At 45.1% G+C, this 25,282-nt stretch overlaps 1 protein-coding gene across 4 annotated transcripts in view; it reads left to right on the top strand.

Moving 5' to 3' along the window:
* Positions 1-24,193, top strand: part of TAF4 (TATA-box binding protein associated factor 4) — an 82,913-nt gene extending 58,720 nt beyond the window's left edge. For all 4 annotated transcript variants that reach the window (XM_073582497.1, XM_073582498.1, XM_073582499.1 and 1 more), the window contains 10 exons: positions 602-691; positions 815-1,048; positions 2,565-2,712; positions 2,857-2,971; positions 3,076-3,245; positions 6,530-6,660; positions 10,811-10,936; positions 11,795-11,851; positions 11,943-12,062; positions 22,312-24,193. In XM_073582497.1, coding sequence (XP_073438598.1) covers positions 602-691; positions 815-1,048; positions 2,565-2,712; positions 2,857-2,971; positions 3,076-3,245; positions 6,530-6,660; positions 10,811-10,936; positions 11,795-11,851; positions 11,943-12,062; positions 22,312-22,479 — 1,359 coding nt within the window. In that variant the 3' untranslated portion in view covers positions 22,480-24,193. The remainder of the gene's footprint in view (positions 1-601; positions 692-814; positions 1,049-2,564; positions 2,713-2,856; positions 2,972-3,075; positions 3,246-6,529; positions 6,661-10,810; positions 10,937-11,794; positions 11,852-11,942; positions 12,063-22,311) is intronic.
* The last annotated feature ends 1,089 nt before the right edge of the window (positions 24,194-25,282 follow it).

The following is a 25,282-nucleotide window of genomic DNA, read 5'->3' as shown; positions in this document are numbered from 1 at the left end:
CATGTGAAAATATAATATTTGTGTCATTCTCAAAACTTTTGGCCATGACTGTATATGCAATGGGGGAGCGCTTACTGATGGTGACCATGCCATCATTATAGGGGTTTTCCCTTCTTTCTTTAGGCTTCCATACTGAACTTCGCATGCTTGTATCATATATGAAGAAGCTTAAAGGCTACCGATCGTTTAACCCCTGCTCTGCTGCTGCAGAAGTGAGCGAGTCTGAGCAGTGTTTTGAGCATTTGCTGGGTGTCATCACTCTGGCTGCCATCAATCATTAGCATGTTTAAGTATGATATATATCTATAATTAAAATATTGGCTGCCCTTAAAAAAAAAAAAAAGCATTGCAAGCACTTTTAATGAATTTGCTCATTACTATTCTTATTTTTGTGGTAGAAATAGATCCTATCTGAGGATCTTTATAATGGAATGGTGTTTGTGATTGGCTGGAGATCTTGTTTTGAGCCAGAGATGAAACTTCTGGCATCTTTCTGACAACCCAGCGTGTGGTGCTAGTAATTAGCTGTATTTGTGTACCTGTGGTGTATTACACAACCCTTATGTAGCTCATCTCCTAAGACAACTCTGTCTCCTCACAGGACGGGAAGATCGAAGCGGAGGATTTCACCAGTAGATTATACAGAGAGCTAAATTCTTCACCTCAACCTTACCTTGTGCCTTTTCTGAAGGTGAGCCTTTGCCCCCAGTCTTCCTGAGTGCTGGCTGCACTCTATGAGTAATTACGGGGTCTATATTGGCGATTGGTGCTGTTTCTGAATATTAACATTTTTTTTCTTTTTCATTTCCTCCAGAGGAGCCTCCCTGCCTTGCGCCAGCTGACGCCCGACTCTGCAGCCTTCATTCAACAGAGTCAGCAGCAGCAGCCCCCCACGCAGGCCACGACCACCCTCACCGCAGTCATGTTAAACAGCTCTGTGCAGCGCACAGCCGGCAAGACCACCGCCACCGTCACGAATACGTTACAGCAGCCAGTCATCAGCCTTGCACATACTGCACAGGGCAAACCTGGACAACCAACCCCACTGGTATGTCAGCCATAGGGACATCACATGTATAATCTGATTTTCTGCTTGGTATTGAACCGGTCTAACGTTCTTGAAGTGCAAATCATAACGGCGGCCATGGAGTCATCATAAGACTTTCGTCCGTCCAGAGACCGTCTTGGCTGTGGAATACCTCCTTCCATTTTGTAATAGAAAGATGTCCATGGTCCTGGTTGGAGAGTCGCGGTATTGTATAACCCCATTGTATTGTTTAACCTCCAAGACCAGGGTAGACAAAATACTTAAAAGGACTAACATCTCTAAATACATTTATCACCGATCCACAAAACAAGGATAAATATATGATCACTGGGGGTTCAATTGCTGGGCCCCCAGAGATGGGGGATACCAAACTCCTTACTATAGCAGTAGTGTCCATCCAAGGACACTGCTTCACTGCTTCAACTTCCTCTATGGGACTGATGGAGACAGTCTTTCTGTCAATGACTATTCACACAGGAGTTCAGGATCTCTATTCTTGGGGTCCAGGCGGTGAGACCCGAGACAATAGTGTGCTTATCATCCTGTGGGTAAATGTAGTTAGTGGGTCAACCCCTGTTAACGATTATGGTGTTATACTATTGTGGAAGTAAGGAAAAGTAATTTTTTTTCCTCAGGCTTGGCCACTGTTGTGAACATGATGAATTAAAATTCCAAGATCCTATCCCAACATGTAGTAGGTATAATATTAGCTAATACCTCCAATTAGAAATGAAGTATAGTTCTTCTGATTCGCTATGTCACTTACCCCATGTGCAGGGCGTTGCAGTAGCTTAGGTATCCATGGTTATGACCATCAACAACTAATTGTCACTATATTAGTGGTGGTAACCATGGATACCTAAGCTACTGCCATGCCTTGTACATGGGGTTAGCAATATAGCGGATCAGAAGAACTATACTACATTTCTAATTGGATGTATTTGTTATTAATAATAATAATAATAATATTATTATTTGGATGCACACCGTGCTTAATAAATGTGGCAAATTTTAGGGATGTCCATGCGCCATACACAGATGTCTTCTTCAGCTCTGAGCTCGTCGAGATATTATTCCAATATATGACGAGATTTCATGTAACTGTGTCAGGTCTGAGTTGGCCCAAAAAGAGGAAGCGAGCAGCGTAAAAACAAAGCCAAATCTTCTTATGTAAAATACGCATGCACCAAAATTTGGTTTTATCTGTCAAAAAATGTGGCATACGGGCCATGATGAACCCTCTCAAAAAGTTCAGGATTGTTTTTAGTCCTGAAGTATCGGATAGGAGTCTGTATGTTCCCCCCATGTTTGTCCGGTTTCCTCCCACACTCCAAAGACATACTGATAGGGAATTTAGAGTGTGAGCCCCAATGGGGACAGTGATGATAATGTCTGTAATGTGCTGTGGAATTAATGGCGCTATATAAGTGAGTAAAATAAATAAAAATAAGATGACTGCATGTTTGTGAGCTCATAGATGTGTGGCCTATGACGTTCTTCTTTTTTTTCCCTGCAGGTAATCCAGCAGGCACATAAAGCGGGAGCGGTGGTACGGCAGCCACATGTCACATTGACCCAGACGCCCATGGTAGCACTTAGACAACCTCCGAGCCGGTTAATGGTCACTACTCAGCAACAAATACAGTTAAACCCGCTACAGACAGGTGAGTCCTCACCAAGGTGCACTACACGTCGCAGCTTTCAGTTTTGGCGGTCATGTACTGATTTACACTAGATATTTGCAGACACAGTAGACTGCGCCTATTTCTCTGTAGGTTTTGTAATGCTCTTGTGCATCTTTTTCACAGTCCCAGTAGTGAAACCAACCATCATAACCGGAAACAAAACATTTCCCACGATGTCGGCGCAGGCGGCTGCGATACAGAAGAATAAATTAAAAGAGCCGGGGGGAGGATCATTTAGGTGAGCTGAGCCTAAAATGGCAGCAGGGCGGTGATTGATCCCTTTCCTAATTTTTCCAGATAGCCGCACCTTTTGTTAACCATTTTATAATATTCTTTCCCCAGAGATGACGATGATATTAATGATGTAGCATCCATGGCCGGCGTGAACCTGTCTGAGGAAAGCGCACGGATATTGGCCACAAATTCTGAGCTGGTGGGCACGCTAACGCGATCCTGTAAGGACGAGACGTTCCTTTTACCTTCATTACTACAGCGAAGAATACTAGAGATCGGTAAATCACAATTTCGCTTTATTTTTCCGGAGCCTACAAAGGATTTATATTGTTGGGATGCCTGTAGACACTGACTTGTTTTATACACACCGCTTTGTACATGATTATTATGATTGTAAATGAGTCTGCTATGGAGTAGAGCCCATGTTAGGACTCTGTAACACGCAAGGGGGTCCCACCAAATAGCCGTCCAATTTGGGGACAGTGTAGAAGGTTATTTAGGAGAATAAAAACATGGCTGTTTTCTTCAAGAACCATCAATCACTTCATCTGTGTTCAGGTTGGGCCCGGTAATGCGGCACAGTCTTTTAAAGTAAATGAAGCCGAGCTGTAGAACTGAATACAACCAGTTGATAGAAGGTGGTGATGTTTTTAGAATAAAAGCCGAACTGTTTTTCTAGTCCTGTACATCCATTTAAGGGGAATTTGTTGCCAGGTTTTTGCCACCTAACCCGGGAGGACTAAAATGTAGTGGCAGAGACCCTGATTCCAGCTCTTGTCACTTACTGGACTTCTTGCTGTAGCTTTGATAAAATCGCTGTTTTATCTCCTTGAGATTATCACTAGAGGACTATTGTATTTCCTGCCATATAGTCCTCCATATTTGAATTCTGTGTAACGTCCCCAACACTGGCAGCTTTCTGCCTATGCACAATGTGCACAGAAAACTGCCAATCAGGTGTGGGTGGGGTTATAAAGAGCTCAGCATTCAGAGAACTTTTAGATCTGCAGCAGATAAGCAGTGATTTTATCAAAACTGCAACAAGCAGCCCAGTAAGTTATACATTGCTGCAATCAGGGTCTCTACATTATGCTGCTCTCAGATGGGGAAGAAAAGACCTGGTGATAGATTCCCCTTTAAGGGGAACCTGACAGCGGACACATGCTGTCCTATCCACAAACAGCGGGTATCAGGCACTGGCTGTATGATTTCAGCCATGCATGTTTGACTCTGCGTCGTTTAAGTGGTGGGTCTCTCCTTGCATGACCAATAGTCTCCTGTGCGGCTTGGATCCTGGCGGCTCTTAAAGTATATGTAGTTTTTTCTGTAACGCCGCAGCATTTCAGAATCAAACATCCATGGCTGAAATGATACAGGTGAGGTGTCTGTGGGAGCAGTTTGCTTGTTCATCAACTACTGAAGTCAAGTAGACTTCGCAGTCCTCTATGGGAACCTGAACCATGGGCAGATTGTAGCAGAGCGCTGCTCATGAGGTGAAGCAGAACGCATACTGCATACACTCAATCAGGATCTGGATGGCATCCTGTCTGTAATATACCCAATGAATTCTCCCAACTAATCCCACAAATGGGGGCATATTTTGTTTAAAGGAAATATATTTAGGCCATTTAATGTGAAGGGGGAAAACCCCTTTAACCCCTTCCTGACATGCGTCATACATATATTGCTCTAGCTGTGGGGTGAGCACCTGGGGGTTCGAAGTGCTCACCACACAGCTAAATAAGTTCTTTGAAGGGTCTAGTGTTGTGAACTCTCTCAATTTGACTTCTGAGTCAGAGCTCCTTCTGGTGGTTACTGTGGGTAGTGGAGCTGGCCGAAGTCTGCCACCTGACAACGATGATTGGAAATCAGGGGTTACTGACTGGAGTATTTAAGTGAGCAAGATTCCTTCAGTGGCTGCTGGTGATTAGTTTCTTCCTGTACATTCTGAGGTCTGCTGTTTCCTGCCTGATCCTGCATTTTTCAGTTAAGTTGTTCATTTGCTAATCCTTTGCATCTGATCTGGTTTTGCCTCTTTCTGCTTTGCTGTGAGTGTTCAGCGTGCTCCCTGCTGGGGCAGTGCTGGACCCCGCTCCATATGTTACAGCTTGTGTCAGTTTGTTCAGTCCTCTGTTATATTAGTCTCTTTTGCTTTGCTGCCAGTTCACACCAGAATGCTGATATAGTGGGGGGAGAGGTCGTGAGACCTCAGTGTTTTTTGTACATCAGACGTGTTGGATTTTTTTAGGGTTTTGCGTGATTGCAGACAGTGTCTTTCCTGTCCTATCCTGTCTAGACAGTTTGGGCCCCATCATTTGCTCAGTCTATTTTCTGCCTGTGTTTGTGCCTTATCTTGTCTCACCGACAATATATGTTTGGGGGCTATCTATTCCTTTGGGGTTATACTCCGGGCCGTTTAGATTTCACCTTTCTTGATTTAGGCTTAGTTAGCTCTCCGGCTGTGCCGAGGCGTCTAGGGCATCGTAGGAACGCTCCACGGCTACTGCTAGTTGTGTTGTTAGGATTAGGCGTCTGCAATCCGCTAAGTTACCAACCTTTCTGGTTTCCTGGTGGCGTAGCCTAATCCTGCCATCCTCCTCGGTGACCAGTTCATAACAGTCTAGTTTCCAAAGTGGGGCACTTGGGGGGGGGGGGGGGATGTATTCGGTTCAGCTGCAGCTGGTTAGGCACATCAGGGGCTCTTCAAACACGACCATACGTCCACTCTCAATTCCAGCCAATATTGCGTTCAAAAAGTCAAAAGGTGATCCTTCACTTCCGAGCTCTGCTGTGCGCCCAAACAGTGGTTTACCCAACATATAGTGTATCTACATACTCAGGAGAAATTGCACAACAACTCCTGTTACCCTTGTGAAAATAAAAAAATCTGGGCTGAAAGATCATTTATGTGACTAAAAAGTTAAATGTTAATTTTTTTCCTTCCACATTGCTTCTGCTCATGTAAAGCACCTGAAGGGTTAATAAACTTCTTGAATGTGGTTTTGAGTACCTTGAGGGGTGCAGTTTATAGAATGGTTTCACTTTTGGGTATTTTCCGTCATATAGGCCCCTCAAAGTGACTTCAAATGTGAGGTGGTCCCTAAAAAAATGGTTTTCTAAATGTTGTTGAAAAAATGAGAGATCTCTGGTCAACTTTTAACCCTTATAACATCCTAACAAAAAAAATTTGGTTTCAAAATTGTGCTGATGTAAAGTAAATATGTGGGAAATTTATTAACTATTTTGTACGGTATGACTGATTTAAAGGCATAAAAATTCAAAGTTCAAAAATTGCTAAATTTTCACCAGATTTATGAATTTTTTTTTTTAACATATAAATGCAAGTTATATTGAAGAAATTTTACGACTTTCACAAAGTACAATATGTCACGATAAAACATTCATCACCGGGATCCATTGAAGTGCTCCACAGTTATTACCTTATAAAGTGACAGTGGTTAGAATTGAAAAAAAATGGCCTGGTCAGGAAGGTGAAAACAGGCTTCAGGGCGAAGGGGTTAAGAAACGTTGCTTAATTTTAACACTCTTTCCTTTGCTCTAGGTAAAAAACATGGCATTACAGAAATTCACCCCGACGTGGTCGGTTACGTCTCTCATGCTACACAGCAGCGGCTTCAGAACATTGTAGAGAAAATCTCAGAAACGGCTCAGCAAAAGAACATTTCTCATAAGGTAAATTGTTTAATAAAAATAATGCTGAAATATGAAGTTACTGTGAACAGTAGGGACTACAAGGATCTGTACTGTGAACAGTAGGGACCACAAGGATCTGTACTGTGAACAGTAGGGACCACAAGGATCTGTACTGTGAACAGTAGGGACCACAAGGATCTGTACTGTGAGCAGTAGGGACCACAAGGATCTGTACTGTGAACAGTAGGGACCACAAGGATCTGTACTGTGAGCAGTAAGGACCACAAGGATCTGTACTGTGAGCAGTAGGGACCGCAAGGATCTGTACTGTGAGCAGTAAGGACCACAAGGATCTGTACTGTGAGCAGTAAGGACCACAAGGATCTGTACTGTGAGCAGTAGGGACCGCAAGGATCTGTACTGTGAGCAGTAGGGAATCCAAGGAATCTGTACTGTGAGCAGTAGGGACCACAAGGATCTGTATTGTGAGCAGTAGGGTCCACAAGGATCTGTAGTGGGATCACAGGGGACACCAAGGATCTGTAGTGGGATCACTGGGCACCGCAAGGATCTTTAGTGGGATCACAGGGGACACCAAGGATCTGTAGTGGGATCACTGGGCACCGCAAGGATCTGTAGTGGGAGCAGTGAGGACCGCAAGGATCTGTAGTGGGAGCACTTGGGACTGCAAGGATCTGTAGTGGGAGCACAGGGGACCGCAAGGATCTGTAGTGAGGGCACTTGGGACCGCAAGGATCTGTATTGGGAGAACTTGGGACCGCAAGGATCTGTATTGGGAGAACTTGGGACCGCAAGGATCTGTAGTGGGGGTACTGGGGACCCCAAGGATCTGTAGTGGGAGCACTTGGGACTGCAAGGATCTGTAGTGGGAGCACAGGGGACCGCAAGGATCTGTAGTGAGGGCACTTGGGACCGCAAGGATCTGTATTGGGAGAACTTGGGACCGCAAGGATCTGTAGTGGGGGTACTGGGGACCCCAAGGATCTGTAGTGGAATCACTGGGGACCGCAATGATCTGTAGTGGAAGCACTGGAGACTGCAAGGATCTGTAGTGAGGGATCTGTGGACCGCAAGGATCTGTACTGGGAGCACTGGGGACTGCAAGGATCTGTACTGAGAGCACAGGGGACTGCGAGTCCCATCCGTATTAGGCCCAATTCTTTTATTAATGACCATGTGGATGGGATTGAGAGTAGTTTCAGACATTGCTGATGACACTACATCTTTACAGAATGATGAAAGCTAAACGTGACAGTGTAACATTACAGAACGATCTGTATAAGTTGGCCGCACAGGTAGACACATGGCAGAGGAGGTTTAATGTTGATAAATGTAAAGTACTGCTGCATTTACACTGAATGGAAATATACTGAGGATTACAGAACTGAAAGACTTGTGTTATTCTGGTTACAAGTAAGCTGAGCAGCAGTACTCCATGTCAAGCAGCAGCTGGGAAAAAAATAAGCAAGAAATCCTGTGATTCCAATGTATTCTTACCCCTCTATAAATCACATCTTAAATATGGGATCCAGTCTTGAGTTCCAAATTTTAAAGGAAATCTGTCAGCAAGATTTCACCCTCAAGCTTTTTATATGCACATGTAGCTTTTTCAAAGACAAGTGCAGCAATACCTTTGCCCAGCCAGTCCGTTCCTGCGTTACTGAGAAATCAGTCAGTTGATTTGCAAATGGCTGTGGTACAGTTGTGGCCAAAAGTATTGACACCCCTGCAATTCTGTCAGCTAATACTCAGTTTCTTCCTGAAAATGATTGCAAACACAAATTCTTTGGTATTATCTTCATTTAATTTGTCTTAAATGAAAAAACACAAAAAGAATTGTGCTAAAGCCAAATTAGATATAATTCCACACCAAACACAAAAAAGAGGGTGGACAAAAGTATTGGCACTGTTCGAAAAATCATGTGATGCTTCTCTAATTTGTGTAATTAACAGCACCTGTAACTTACCTGTGGCACCTAACAGGTGTTGGCAATAACTAAATCACACTTGCAGCCAGTTGACATGGACTAAAGATGACTCAACCTGTGTCCTTGTGTGTACCACATTGAGCATGGAGAAAAGAAAGAAGACCAAAAAACTGTCTGAGGGCTTGAGAAACCAAATTGTGGAAGCATGAGCAATCTCAAGGCTACAAGTCCATCTCAAAAGGCCTGAATGTTCCTGTGTCTACCGTGCGCAGTGTCATCAAGAAGTTTAAAGCCCATGGCACTGTGGCTAACCTCCCTAGATGTGGACGGAAAAGAAAAATTGACGAGATTTCAACGCAAGATTGTGCGGATGTTGGATAAAGAACCTCGACTAACATCCAAACAAGTTCAAGCTGCCCTGCAGTCCGAGGGCACAACAGTGTCAACCCGTACTATCCGTCGGCGTCTGAATGAAAAGGGACTGTATGGTAGAAGACCCAGGAAGACCCCACTTCTTACCCCGAGATATAAAAAAACCAGGCTGGAGTTTGCCAAAACTTACCTGAAAAAGCCTAAAACGTTTTGGAAGAATGTTCTCTGGTCAGATGACACAAAAGTAGAGCTTTATGGGCAAAGGCATCAACATAGAGTTTACAGGAGAAAAAAAAGGCATTCCAAGAAAAAAACACGGTCCCTACAGTCAAACATGGCGAAGGTTCCCAGATGTTTTGGGGTTGCTTTGGCACTGGACTGCTTGACCGTGTGCATGGCTTTATGAAGTCTGAAGACTACCAACAAATTTTGCAGCATAATGTAGGACCCAGTGTGAGAAAGCTGGGTCTCCCTCAGAGGTCATGGGTCTTCCAGCAGGAGAATGACCCAAAACACACTTCAAAAAGCACTAGAAAATGGTTTGAGAGAAAGCACTGGAGACTTCTGGTGGCCAGCAATGAGTCCAGACCTGAATCCCATAGAACACCTGTGGAGAGATCTAAAAATGGCAGTTTGGAGAAGGCTCCCTTCAAATATCAGGGACCTGGAGCAGTTTTCCAAAGAAGAATGGTCTAAAATTCCAGCAGAGCATTGTAAGAAACTCATTGATGGTTACCGGAAGCGGTTGGTCGCAGTTATTTTGGCTAAAGGTTGTGCGACCAAGTATTAGGCTGAGGGTGCCAATACTTTTGTCTGGCCCATTTTTGTAGTTTTGTGTGAAATGATCAATGTTTTGCTTTTTGCTTCATTCTCTTTTGTGTTTTTTCATTTAAGACAAATTTAAATGAAGATAATAATTCCAAAGAATTTGTGATTGCAATCATTTTCAGGAAGAAACTGAGTATTATCTGACAAAATTTGCAGGGGTGTCAATACTTTTGGCCACAACTGTAGATTTGAAGTCTCTGTCACTCCAGCTCTATTCCCCGCCCAGTGTCGCTGCCTTCTGCTTGATTGACTGCTCCTTTGCCTGAGGTCACCACAGAATAGAGGCTCAGTCGAGCAGTGAGAGGTGCGCTGAGCAAGGAATAGAGCTGGAGTGACAGAAGCTTCAGATCTACCATAGCCATTTGCAAATCAGTTTAATCACTGATTTCTCAGTAACGGTGGGACAGACTGGCCATGTAAAAATATTGCTTTATTGGGGGTGAAATTCTGCTGATAGATTCTTTTAATAATGAAATGAGTTGATTCAGAGGCAGACAACTATATTACATAGGATGGGAGATCTCTTCTAGTTAGAAGTTAGAAAAGTTGGGCTTGTTTAGCTTGGGGGAGAATAGACTCCTCAGAGGTGATCTTGTTTATATGTGGTCAATAGAAAGGACTGGCACATAATTTATTCCTTCATGTGACCTTACTAAGGATCATGGGACATTCATTATGTGTGGAGCAAAGGTGATCCTGGCATTGAAATAGGAAGGGGTTCTCTACAGTTAGAGCAGTCACACTGGAATGCCCAACTGTAAGAGGCAGTAATGACAGAAACTACATCAGTATTTTACAAAGAGCTGGATGATTTTCTAATAAGCAATGACATCCAATTACAGCTGGATAATAAAGTGTGACTAGGCCGAGAAGGGCAGAAGTTGGGGTCAAACGTATCTTGTGTCTGTAGATGCTGTAGCTTCTGTAATGCAGACGCTGGTATAATCCATGGCTAATGAAAAGGCCCATATGTTACTGTAGCCCATGGTTTACTATCTCGGTATAGTAGTCTTTATTTCAGTCTCGCATTCTGTCTGCAGGATGACGATCGGTACGAGCAGTCAAGTGACGTTCGGACGCAACTCAAGTTCTTTGAGCAGCTCGACCAAATAGAAAAGCAGAGGAAGGACGAGCAGGAGCGGGAGATTCTCATGCGAGCAGCTAAGGTTGGTGTTCGCGGATAGTCCCAAAGTTACACGTGGTGGTGGGAAAGTCGAAACCAGACTTGGTCACATAGCGGCCCACAGGCCCCATAAGGTTCTTTAGATGTCCCTGTCTGGCCTATAGACCTGGACATTCAAAGGGCTGGAAATCAAATGCAACTAGACAATATTTCAGTGGGCACCTGGCCTGCGTAGATGTGTAGACCTAACCATTAGACGCAGGTTAGGTGCACACACAACATTGAAGAAGGGAACGAAAGGAGAAATGTGAGCGAGTGCGGGAATAAGACAATGAGTGGGAGATGGAATCCGAGAGGGATTGTAACCGAAACAAAGATGGAGACAGAGAACGGACTACACTAGAGACCATAGGAGAAATTAAATCCATGGATCATGATCGGCTGCGATCCTTACCATATTTATTATATTTAAAGCAGCATTACAGGAGCCGAAGGATTTTCTTACTGCTTTTTCTAGAAAGATTACCTGTTGGGATATGCCCTAACGTAACGTATTGCAGTATCAGATAGACAACATACTTTAGTTCTTCTTCAATATGACGCAATAAAATTATATAAATGAGATATAATAAAGCAATTAATATCAATGTTTTATTACTTTTAGTAATCATATTAATATTGAGCAGAATTAAGTTTAGCCTTATTGGTTCAGCTCTTCATAACATTCATAGTCTCTCACGTGGCCCCTCTAGAAATGAATTGCCCACCCCTGGTTCTCACTGCCATATACCAAGAAACGATTGATTCAGCGGACTCGGAATTAGTAGAAATGATGATTGCCAGTTTTGTATATTTCCGCATTCAGTGAAATCTCACTTTTACTCTTTTTTGGCTTGCATAGTCACGATCACGGCAGGAAGATCCTGAACAGTTACGACTTAAACAGAAAGCCAAGGAGGTAGGACAAGTATTATTTTTTTTTTTTGTTTGTTTTTGTGATTACAGAAGTTCATCTATTAATATTTCTCTGTATCTTCTTTCCTTTATAGATGCAGCAGCAGGAACTGGCACAAATGAGGCAGAGGGATGCAAATTTAACGGCGTTAGCAGCTATTGGTCCTCGAAAAAAGAGGAAAGTGGAATCACCAGGTCCTGGGTCAGGATCAGAGGTAAGTAGGGACCACAAAGTCCTTTACTGGAACCAGAATTGAGAGTTCAGGGAGTCAGTGATTAAGACATGGAAAAGTATTTAAACACCTGTTTGTAGGGTTTTAGTGGCATCATAACTGAGAAGTAAAATTTTCACCCAGCAGAGTTGGAATCTTTACGCCAATGTCGGACTCCCTCCCTTTGATGTGAGCTCTGGCGCTGAGCCCACATCTTTCCCGGGACATGTCAGCTGTTTTGAACAGCTGACATATTCCCGGAATCGTGATCCACCCGCGGCTATTAACCCGTTAAATGCCGCTGTCAAACGCAGACAGCGGCATTTAACTTGCACATCAGCCATCGTTGGCATGACAGCCAGAGGTCTCCTGGAGACCTCTATGGTTGTCATTGCCGGCTTGCTGTGAGCTCCACCCGGTGGTCGGCGCTAATAGCAAGTGAGTAATTCTGCTATATAGAGGCCATCTGATCATCGCCTCTTTGTGGAAGAGCCAATTGGCTTGTGGCAGCTTCTAGTCTCCCATGGAGACTATTGAAGCATGCCAAAAGTAAAAAAAAAAAAAAAGTTTTTAAAAAAGTTCAAATCACCCCCCTTTTGCCCCATTGAAAATAAAACCATAATAATAAAAAAAATACACATATTTGGTATTGCCGCATTCAGAATCACCCGATCTATCAATAGAAAAAAGGATTAACCTGGTCGCTAAACGGTGTAGCGAGGAAAAAAAAGTCAAAAATCCAGAATTACGGTTTTTTTTGGTCACGCGACATTGCATTAAAATGCAATAACGGTTGAACAAAAGATCGTATCTGCACCAAAATGGTATTACTAAAAACATCATCCAGGCACACAAAATGTAAGCCCTCACCCAACCCGAGATCATGAAAAATGGAGACGCTATGTGTATCGGAAAATGGCACAATTTTTTTTTTTAAATAAAGATTGGAATTTTTTTTTTCACCACTTACATAAAAAAGATCCTAGATACGTTTGGTGTCTATGAACTCGTAATGACCTGGAGAATCGTAATGGCAGGTCAGCTTTAACATTTAGTGAACCTAGCAAAAAAAAAAACAAACTGAAACCAAGTGTGAGATTGCACTTTGTTTGCAATTTCATCGCACTTGGAAATTTTTTCCCGTTTTCTAGTACATGACGTGCTAAAACCAATGGTGACGTTCAAAAGTACAACTCGTCTAGCAAAAAACAAGCCATCACATGGCCATATTGATGTAAAACTAAAAAAGTTATGGCTCTGAGAAGAAGGGAAGCAAAAAACGCAAAACCGAAAAAAGCTCCGGTTATGAAGGGGTAAAGAGATAAGACCCCAGTTGCTTGACTTGTTGGTTGAGATATGAAGTTTACATGTGGATAAAGAGCAGAGTCTTGGTGTGTAGGTACCAGTGGTGACACCCAGTCTCCCCGGCTGCAGTGGCAATTTCTACCTATAATAAAACATGTCTTGAGATAACACACAGGTTTATTTCATTACAATTATAACATACATAGACTCCTGTTAATAGTTAAAAAGGACCTGTTGCTTGCACAAAAAATTTGGGTTAAATACCTTCTAAAAATTCCTGAACTTCCCAGATTCTATTGCTCTTTTCCCTTTTGCACTGCTTTTTTCCATTGCAGAGATACATTTGTTTCTTTTGGAGCGCACTATGTGAAATCTCTGCTTGGTGTTTCTTCAAAGTCTTTTCTATGTGGTTTGCTTTCCCTACTTCCTCCCAGATGCTTCTAATCACAGCTCAGCAGCACCTACGACTGCTGTAATATCTGCTGAGATGTGATTGGCAGTATTTGTAAGAGAGGGATGAACGCGCAGGCCCCCAGAGAAGACTGAAGGAACACCCAGCTGGACTGCAAGCAGAGAAGCAACAAATGTGAATATCTCTGCAATGGAGCTTAATGTCTTCACACCATGGCCAGTTTCCGTTTTTTTTCGGCTTAGTTCTTCCCAGAGCCATAACTGAAAAACAGGAAAAAAAAATTCAAGTGTAGTGAAATTGGAAAAAAAAGTGCAATTCCACAATTGTTGTTTGGGTTTTTTATTTACCATGTTCACTATATATGGTAAAACTGACCTGGCAATATGATTCCCCAGGTCAGTACAAGTTCACAGATACCAAACATGTATAGTTTATTTTTTTATTTAAATGGTGAAAAAAATATGAAATTTGTATGAAAATATTTTTTCTCCTTCGCCTCATTGGGAGATACAGGTACTGTGGGTGTATGCTACTGCCACCTGAAGGCTGACACTAAGTAAAAAAAAAGAGGTTAGCTCCTCCTCTGCCGCATACACCCTCGCCCCGATTGCGGGCGTAATCCGCTTTTGCTTAGTGTCCATTGGAGGCACACGTCTGGTCTTTTTTTCCAGACTCTGTCATTTTTTCCATGAAGATAAGACAGGGGCAACGGATCCTATTGAAAGGGTCCAATTTCCCCAAACCAACAACGGGCGAGCACGTGCGAGTGTCGCCTCCACGTATCCTTTCCCGCTACGTGGGACGTAATGCCGGACTGAGCCCTGACCACCATAAGGTAGTGAAACCCTAGGCTGTACAGAGGCCTGTGAACAGTCCATGCGGCCCCCACTGCATCACCAATGCCAGACAGCGGTGATGAAAGGTGGCGGACGGTCCCTCTCCTTATCCCCTATAGGGAAGATGGAGTTAGGGTGCCTGCACCGTCCTTAAACTTTTTTTCAGCCCCCCTTTACTCCCCCAACCTGAGGATCAAGATGGACGTCGAGGGGTGAGGGTGAGGAGGTGGGCTGGGAGGGCTCCTGTGGACCCCCGTGGTTGGCACTCCTGGTGCCGTTTTCGGGCATCCCCGGGCTCCCTGGGTGCGCCATATAGCGTGGTAGCCGGCAGCGCAGGCTTCCTCGGACCAAGCCCGGTGTTCGGCGGTCCCACCCAGAGTCCGGGCGCACGCCGGAAATTTAGTCCCCGGCTTTTCCCAGAGCTAGGCTGCGGGCGGAAGTCCCGCCCCCTGTGACGCGGCCACTTCCGATGGACTCGGGCGCACGGTAGAAATTTAGTCCCCGGCTTCTGCGAGGGACTAGGCTGTGGACGGAAGTTACGCCCCGGGGCCGCCTCTTCGTCCGGAGGCCCGCTCACAGTCCAGAGCGCGCTGTTTTTTAAAGAAAGAACAGCTGGTCGGCGGGATGGATGTCTGACAGGTCCAGGACGGGGGACACAGGACTGGGGTAAGTTAAACCCCTGGAGGAAGGCCCCCCTCTGTGTGTTTTTCCAGAGGCTAAGCAGTTTTTGGTCCTTGGCATATCACTTAGCAGCCATCATGTCCAGAAAAGCTAAGGCACACACATTCTTATATGTTGCGTGCATCTCCTGTCAGTCCACCTTCCCACGGGCGCAAACGAAGCAGATTTGCGAAGCCTGCGGTTCCGAACGTGCCCAGGAGCCCTCCCCTGCGACCGAGCCCAGTGTACCGAGCCCTCCGGAATGGGCTCTGTCTCTGTCGCAGTCCATGGCATCGCTTTCAAGAGCAATCGAGTCCCTTGGGGCCCCAGATAAGGGCAGGGATAGCGGCTCGCCTGTGTTAGAGGGGTCCTCCACCTCACAGGAGCCTCCGGCCTGCAGGGGCAGCTCTCACTCCAGGCAGACGCGGGGGGAAACGAACCCACACAGCATCTCCCGGTCCATCTGGTGCTTCTGCATCCATAAGTTCGGCCTCTCGCTCACCTTCACCAAGGGTCGTTAAAGGGAGCTCAGATTACGACTCGGATGAGCCGCTTGATTCGGGTACTCCAGAATACCGGGAAACAATTGACAGTCTCATTGAGGCCGTCAACCAGACCCTTGGGATTGAAGATTATTCCACCTTGGCCTCAGGTCACAAGGTCTCACTTAAGCGAGCAAAGCGGCCGCATAGAGTGTTTAGTTCTCTCCCTGAGTTTGAGGACATAGTACTACAACACAGAGAGCGGCCCGACAAATGGTTCTCGGGGCAAAAGGCGCTCGAGGCGAGGTATCCGTTCGCCCCTGATCTCCGTAAGAAATGAGTCCCCAACGGTAGATCCACCTGTGTCACGATTGGCCTCTAGGACCCTGTTATCCATACCTAGTGGGTCCTCTATCAAGGATCCCACGGACCATCTCATAGAGAACCTTGCTCTCTCAGTATTTGAGGCATCAGGTTCAGCACTCTCCCCCTCATTTGCAGCAACCTGGGTAGCAAAGGCCATGATGGCTTGGTCAGAATCATTGAACAGAGCCCTGCAGGGTATGGACCTACCGGCAGAGGTATCAGAGATCGCAAATCAGATCACTTTGGCCGGGACTACCTAATTAATGCATCTTTGGATGCGGCCAACTGCGCGGCTCTCGCTGCAGCAAATTCGATGTCCATTAGGAGGGCTTTATGGTTGAGGACATGGCGGGCAAACACAACTTCCAAGAAATCCCTGACTTCCTTGCCCTATCAGAGCGGTCGTCTGTTCAGGGAGAAGTTGGATCAGCTCATCTCTGATTCCACAGGTGGAAAGAGCAGCTTCCTCCCTCAACAAAGGGTTAAACGGCCGTTTCGCCACCAACCTCAGACGCGTTTTCGGTCCTTTCACAACCCCGGGTGGGCTGCAGCGACCAATGCCGCCACTTCAGGTCATTCCAGGACAGGGATCGGCAAGTCTCATATAGAGCCAACACGTTGGGGAGAATGCGTACCCACCAGCCCAGGTTAAGAGGACCTAGGTCCCAGAAATCTGCAGCCAAATGACTTGGGGCAATCTCAAGGCGACTTCAGCAAGGTAGGCGGCCGCCTGCTTTGGTTTCGCCACGCCTGGCTCTCCGTCTCACACGACACATGGGTAACAGAGCTGGTGTCCTCGGGGTACAAGGTAGAATTCATCAGATACCCCCCAAGACGTTTTTTTTTTCTTTCCCGTCCTCCAAAAGTAATCGCCCGAGCAAGGGCTATACTCAAGGCCATAAAATTACTCCAGCACAACGGAGTCATTGTTCCGGTACCGGAGAACGAAAAATATCGGGGGTTCTACTCCAACCTGTTCACGGTGCCCAAAAAGGATTGGGCCGTCAGGCCCATTCTGGACCTAAAGCTCCTGAACAAGTTTATGAGGATCAGACGTTTCCGGATGGAGTCTCTCCGTTCAGTCATATCTGCCATGGCGCGGGGAGAATACTTGGCCTCTATTGCCTTCCAAGACTCCTACATACACATCCCCATTTTTCCCCCGCACCAAAGGTTCCTGTGCTTCACCATCAATGGCCTACACTTTCAGTTCGCAGCACTGCCCTTCGGGTTGGCCACCGCTCCCGGGGTATTCACAAAAGTCATGGCAGTCGTCATGGCCACCCTGCACTCCCGGGGCGTAGTTGGCTTTCCTTATTTAGACGACCTCTTGGTCAAGGGCCCTTCTTTTCGGACATGCGAGGAGAGTGTCGGCATCACGCTAGATACCCTTTCCCACTTAGGATGGTTGGTCAATCTGAAAAAATCATCCCCTGTGCCAGCTCAGAGGATCTCCTTCTTAGGAATGATCTTCGACACTTCCCGAGGGTTGGTAATTCTCCCTCGGGACAAGGCCTTAGCTCTCCGGCAGGGAGTCCGGAAGCTGCGCCAACCGGTCCCTCATACCATCTGCTTCTGCATGAGGATCCTAGGAAAGATGGTGGCAGCAATGGAGGCAATTCCGTTTGCCCAGCTCCATCTTCGCCCCTGCAGCATGCCCTTTTATCAGTCTGGGACAAAAACCCATTCTCTCTCGATCGCCGGTGCCAGTTGCCCACGCGGGTCACACAGGCACTCAGGTGGTGGACAGCCAGTGCCTCACTTCTCCAGGGCAAGCCTTTTCCCCCAGACCATTGGTTGGTGGTGACAACCGACGCCAGCCTCCTCGACTGGGGAACGTTTTTTCGCCACCTCACGACCCAGGGACGGTGGTTGGCGCAGGAGGCACGCCTCCCAATCAACTTGTTGGAAATACGGGCAATCCGGCTAGCTCTGCGACAGTTTCATCCCCTTCTAGCAGGCTGGCCCGTTCGGATTCAGTCAGACAACGCCACGGCTGTGGCTTACGTAAATCATCAGCACCCGCAGCAGGACAGCCATGCGCGATGTAGGGCATGTGCTTCATTGGGCCAAGAGAAACCACTCGGCGATATCGGCAGTCCACATCCCGGGTGTGGAGAACTGGGCGGCAAACTTCCTCAGCCGGCAGGGTCTCGTATCCGGGGAATGGTCACTTCACCCCGAGATCTTCCAGCAGATTTGCCAACGAAGGGGGACGCCGGATGTGGACCTAATGGCCTCCAGAGTGAACGCCAAAGTACTAGCGTTTGTCACTCGATCCCGGGATCCGCAGGCAATTGCTGTGGATGCACTGGTTCTGCCATGGAACCAGTTTCGCCTCCCATACCTATTTCCCCCATTGCCACTCCTTCCGAGAGTCATCAAGAAGGTCAAGGCGGAAGGAGTTCCATTGATTCTGCTGGCCCCAGATTGGCCTCGTCGGGCATGGTATGCAGACCTACTAGGATACAGCTACTCACCGACGTTCCTTGGCACCTGCCAGAGCGCCAAGACCTACTGTCCCAGGGCCCGATCTACCACCCGAACTCAGGGGCCCTGTGTTTGACAGCTTGGCCGTTGAATCCTGGATTCTAACCCAGGCTGGGTTCGGCTGCAATGTGGTCGCTACAATGGTTAGCACCCGGAAGCCGGCCTCAGCACGTATTTATCATCACACCTGGAAGGTTTTCTTCACATGGTGTCGGAACCATAGTTGTTCTACAGTGAGATTTTCTATTCCCAACATCTTGGCTTTTCTCCAGTCTGGCCTAGACTCAGGCTTGGCCCCAAGTTCCCTCAGGAGACAAATATCGGCCCTATCTGTTCTGTTCCAGCAGAGGATTGCTACCAATCTGCAGGTGAAGACTTCCATTCAGGGAGTCTCCCACTTGGTACCTCCTTATAGGGCGCCCTTGGACGCTTGGGACCTTAACCTGGTCCTAAGTGTTCTACAGGAGGCTCCATTTGAACCATTACAGGAGGTCTCTTTAACCTACCTTTCTTGGAAGGTAGTATTTCATGTGGCAATAACGTCAATCAGGCGGGACTGCTCCGTTTCTGGTCTTCCACAAAGATAAGGTGGTTCTCAGACCAGCCCCTCCTCGTTTCACATTAATGAGGATATTGTCTTGCCCTCTTTTTGTCCAGCACCGGTACACCGTGTGGAAAAGGCTCTTCATACGTTGGACCTGGTGAGAGCTTTCAGGAGGTACGTGTCGCGGACGGCACCTTTTCGTCAGACGGGTGCTTCCCGAGGGGTGCAGGAAGGGACTCGCTGCCTCAAAATCAACCCTAGCCAAATGGATTCGTTTGACTATTCAGGAGTCTTACCGCATCTGAGGCACACCAGTTCCAGCAGGGATCAGAGCGCACTCTACTCGGGCAGTGGGCGCTTCGGCACCAGGCATCGGCGGAACAGGTTTGCAAGGCTGCAACCTGGTCCAGCTTGCACACATTCACAATGCACTACAATATCCATACTCAGGCTTCAGCGGATGCGAGCCTGGGTAGAAGGATTCTCCAAGCAGAGGTGGCGCACCTTTAGACAGGAGGTGCATGTAGCTTGGATCGGTGAGTCAACTTCCCACCCAGGGACTACTTTAGGACGTCCCACAGTACCTGTGTCCCCCAATGAGGCGAAGGAAAAACATGGATTTTTGTGATAAACTCACCGTAAAATCCTTTTCTCCGAGATGCTCATTGGGGAACACAGCACCCACCCTGATAGCCAAATTGGCTTCTGTTTTGTTTAATTAATATACTTTTTTGAATGATATTAGGGTGGTGTTTTTTCTAGACATGTTGTTACCTGCATTAAGGTTGATGTCTGATTTTTGTTTGATCTCCTACTGCTTTTGCACCAAACTGATTCCGCCCGCAATCTGGGCGAGGGTGTATATGGCGGAGGAGGAGCTAACCTCTTTTTTTCACTTAGTGTCAGCCTCCAGGCGGCATTAGCATACACCCACAGTACCTGTGTCCCCCAATGAGCGGCTCTGAGAAAAGGATTTTACGGTGAGTTTATCACAAAAATCCATGTTTTAATTTGTCTCGGTTTTCCGAGACCAGTAGGGTTTTCGTTTTTCTAGGGCTGGCCGAGGGCTTATTTTTTTCCACCTGAACTGACATTTTTTAATTATACAATTTTGGATAGATACGATGTTTTGATGGCTTCTTATTGCACTGTTGCAGCGACAAAAAAAAGGTAATTCTGTAGTGTAAATTTAGCATCGCTATGTATAAAGAAATTTCGATCTCAATCTGTAAAGACCGGCATGGGGGTCTTCTGCAGAATCCCGGCTGTCATTACAACACATTGGTGCTCTCCAATCATGTGATGGGCGCCAATGTGCGAGATTTGTGACGCAGTTCCGGACAGCGCGTGTTATATCCTGCCGACAGAGGCTGATTGGTTAACAACCGCGGCTGGAGCTAAAGGCACATGACGGCTTGCATCAGTCGGGGACACGACATATGCATATGTGTCATGTCTTGAAGGGGTTAAAACTAACTTTTTTTAATCAAGTGACCGTTCCCCGACAGTGCAGTTGTGAAGGATTGCTTCCATACACGTATTAAGCTGTTAACACAAACGGTGGCCTTGGGAACTACCCTTTTGGGCAGATGTTGCTTTGCGTACCCATGAGCTGTGCTGTATGTAATCCTTCTGTATGAAGTTTGACTGGTGGCAACACATAACCAACAATGAGACCTTAGCCTTAAAGAAGCTCTCCCATCTATACTTAATTAAATCTGTGAACATGTGCATGAGTGTACTAATATACTCGTCTAACACCGCTCTCTCCGGTGTCCAGCGCCATTTTTCTGGTGACATCACCACAATTGTGACCATCTGGTTCACTCTATGCTCTATTCGTGAGCCGGTGGACTTGTTTACAATGTAAGTCTATGGGGTCTCGTTCTTGCTCTCCATAATAAATTGTAAAATCCACTTCCGGATCATGCAAAGCGCAGCCTGACCAAGAGCGGTGACAACACTGAGAAGAGCAGAAGATTGGCGCTGGACACCGGAGAGAGCAGCGGTAGGTGAGTATATTAGTACACTCACACCACATTATGGTGCTGATTTTAGTGTTCTTGGAGAAGTTCCGGCACTCGCGGAAGGTGGAACCTTATATCTTTCTTATATCACACTGATCCGACTGCCATGTAATAAAGATGTACGGTAACACCTTCTGTGATTTCCAGGACTTCTCTGATTTTGCACTCTTTATCCTCCTGGTGCCCTACCACTACAGTGGAGTGCCGATCGTTTTGGAATCCTGATTTAGTATTAGGTCACCGTCTAGGCTTTTCTGGTACAGTAGTGCTCTAGGCCGCCTGCTGGGCAGAAAACTGTGCAGCAAAAACTGGTGAAGGGCACAGAATTAAATTGAAGTTTGAGAAGTTAGAAAGCAGTCAGACCTCCACTGGTTACAGCTTTTTGCCACATACTATGTAGGAATGATCAAATAGCTTCAGATAACTCCTTATCCGAATAGCTATAGCGCTTAGCTGAATCGGGAACCCGGATACCTGGCGCGCTCCCGATAATCAGCTGTTCGGCTCCGCAGCTGCATGTGTCGCGGCTGTGTGACAGTCACAACAAACAGGATCTCCATGCATGTTTGTGACTGTCACACAGCCGCGACACATGCATCTGTGGCTCTGATCACCTGATTATCGGGAGCGCGCCAGGTATCCGGGTTCCCGATTCAACTAAGCGCTATAGCTATTCTGATAATGAGGGAGACGAAGCTATTCGCTCATCCGTATTGATATGCTGTCACTTTTTAAAGGGACTCTGTCAGCACAGAATGAGTGGTCAAGTCAAGTACAGGTGCCCGTTGCTTCACAGCGGGGCCAATCCTCTGTATACACTTTCACACCTGTTTGGTTTACATCTAGCACAATCCTTCTCTGACTCTATGAAGTCAGAGCTGCCAATCAAAGAAGATGGGGTGGAGATAGAAAGAAAACAAGCAGGTGGAGAGGAGTATAAAAGATTGGCCCCACCTTGAAGCATCGAGAGGCGGGACTTTATCAGCTCAGAATGACTGTTCAAACTGAGTCCCTTGAAGCTGGGATGCCCCATGTAATCTGTCATAAAAGACAAACTTCATAGCTTATAACAGATAGTGGTCTGCCATGTTGTAACTAGACTAACCAGCCGTGTCCTCCCATCTCCGCAGGCATCGAGCACAAGTACAACGCCCACCAGCAGCTCTGGGGCAGGAGGCAGTAGGCAGTTTACAAGACAAAGAATAACACGAGTCAATCTCAGGGACCTCATACTTTGTTTGGAAAACGAGCGAGAGACAAGCCATTCACTATTGCTATATAAAGCATTCCTTAAGTGAAAAAAAAAATACAGTAAAATAAAAACTAAACAAAAATGGAAAAGATCAAGGTATTTTTGTTTTGTTTTTTGCAAAGACGACATCCTCCACCTTTTTTGCTGGGACTATTTTAGATTTTGCTATTTTTTTGCTCCCTACTCCAAATGTGTTTTATGATATGGTAATCATTAAACCCACAAAATCCTTCCATAATTTTTAATAAAATATTTTTTTTTTAACTGAAACCTCTGATTTCACAAATTGCACCGAAAACTGCAACAGATGGACGGACAACCCCCACGACGAGGAAAGCTGCCACCTGCAAAACAAGCCATATATGGAAAACATGTTCCTTTTTAATAATCGGATTCAACTTTTTAAAATGTGTTTGGTTTTTTTTAACCATTTCAACAGTGAATTGGAATTTCACCTTTTGCTCTTCATTTACCCCATCTTTACAGATGAGGTATTGAGAAATTCTGCATTGCCCTTTTTTTTTTTGCGGATGGCAGACACCCTTACCTTTCCCCCTTATTCCTTAATTGCTTCCTTTTTCATATTTATTGGTTTTATCTGCTCGGACACCTCTACTGCCGTGGGATGCACAGACAACCAGGATCTTCTTCGCCTCTGAAATTTTAACAATCTACAGTTTTTTTTTATTTTATTATTTTAATTTGTGTGTATTTCATCACTCTCCTTTTTTTTTTTGTTGAAAAAATAAAACCGTCAATTTTAAAATAATTTTCCACAATAAAACTTTTTAAAAAAGTGTTTTTATCTGTAGGAAAAAAAAAATTAATTTAAACTTTGGAAGAAAAAAAAAATAAAGCAATGCAATGCTGTGTTTTTTTTTTTTTGGTTTTTTTTGTTTGTAAAAAAATAAATGTACCATGTGGGCAGTTGCAAAGATTATATGACAAAAGGTAACATTTTATGACATAAATATATAAAATATATATATATTTTACTTGCACTGTTTTATTATTATTATTAATTTTTTTTTTATTTTTTATTTGGAGTGCTTCACCATGCCTCTACCAGAGAAATCTGTGTTTTAGCTGCACAGTAAGAGTTAAATTAAACTTTTTTTTTCTTTTTTTTTTTTTTTTTTAAGTTCTGTGACACACGTGGTGAAGTCTATACATGGCTTGCTGTATTTTTTTTTTTTTTTTGAGTAGTTACTGTAGATAATATTTGGCACATGATGGGGGGGAGGGTAATATAACACAAATTCTCCCGTTTTACCGCAAATGAATATGTAAAATCCATAATTATTTTATTAATAACAGTATGCAAGCTTTGGAGACAAGCTTTCTGTCGCCATTGCAATAGCCCCGTCTTTGTACCTATTTTTTTATTGCAAAAAAAGAAAAAAATATACTAATTGGTTCTTTCTATTTTCAGAGGTTACTGTATTAAACTGTCGATTGGTAATACTTTTCTGAGTGTAAATAGTCTGGCTTTGTGTGTGTCCCCTTATTACAGAACTCTCTGCCTTGTTCACAGAACTCTGATCAGTATTTGTACCTGACCGCTGTTACATCATGTCGTCGTCTCTCTCTCCCCCCGCCTGCCGATCTTGTCTTTCCATTTTGTTTTCTTGTACATTTTGCACAGTTACTTGTTCATATGTAAATATATTACTTTCAAAAAAATGAAGTTTTTAATTGCTATTGTTTTATATAGGATTGAAAGAAAATTAACTCCTTTATTAAAAACGAATTTATCTGTACCCACGTCTCATGTGCATCGGTTATTACATCACCTTGTACAAGGGAAGCTGAAGACATTCTGGGGAATGTTTATAAAACATTTAGCCAAAAAAAAAAAGTGAATTGGGTAACCATAAGGGTATGTGTACTTGTCATCTTTTGAAAAGAGCCCCATAAAATGGACATAATGCGCAGCAATATCATAACCATATTGCTGTGCACGGGTTCACTCTTTTCTTTAAACCTTGAAAAAGTAAAAGAAGTGATGCATACCTTCTCGGGACTTGAAAAAATGAAGTAAGAGGTGCAAGAACGACGGCAGAACTACTGGCGAAGCCGCTTTAGGAAATTGACCACTTGCGTTTTCTTGAAGACTTTCCTGGGTGAAATCTGTGGCTGCGCTGGGGTCTAAAAGTCGTCTTGTGCACATACCCTAAGGCTGCACTTGCACATCTGTATTAAATGAGGGCCATGCTAAGATCACAGTTACCCAGTCCGAGCTCGGGTCTAGCATTAATTTTAATGCAGTAGGGTAAAACAGAGATGTTTCTCTGTAGCTTGTGTAGTATACACATATACTGTATCTAAAGTACGCACATTATGTGCATTTTCTGCAGTGCACACATATAAACAACGCTGCTGCAGACACACAATTCTGGCACGTAGGCGCGCACACACAGCTCTGCATACATACACACACACACAGCTTTGCTACGTTTATGCATACATTGCCACACTTTGAAGTTGATTCCAGGCATTTCATTAATCACATGACCTGAATGGTCCTTCAGATACTTGGCCGCTGGGCAGGTGCCGCTAGCTTTTCTCTCCTGCTATGCAGCGGTCATACCGATCAGTGCTAGGCTGGAGGAGATAGAACTGTTCTCTCTGCATTCAGGAAGGACCCCGTGACAGCGTTCTCCTCCATCACAGTAAGCTCCCAACAGGTCTAAAAGAGGCACAGAAGATTTTTTTTTCTTTCTAAAAAGTCTTCTAGTCTAAAAAATACAGTCTTTCTAGTAGCTGAAATGCTTTTTCACATACAGCAGTGCTGATGGGGAGTGTTGATGCTTCTTTGCGCTGATCTAAAAGCACTATGGCAGCTTTGC

The sequence above is a fragment of the Dendrobates tinctorius genome, unplaced genomic scaffold, assembly GCF_039654945.1.
Source record: "Dendrobates tinctorius isolate UK_male_01 unplaced genomic scaffold, ASM3965494v1 ptg000071l, whole genome shotgun sequence".
NCBI classification, from domain to species: Eukaryota; Metazoa; Chordata; class Amphibia; order Anura; family Dendrobatidae; genus Dendrobates; species Dendrobates tinctorius.
This window is presented reverse-complemented; position numbering and strand designations above follow the sequence as displayed.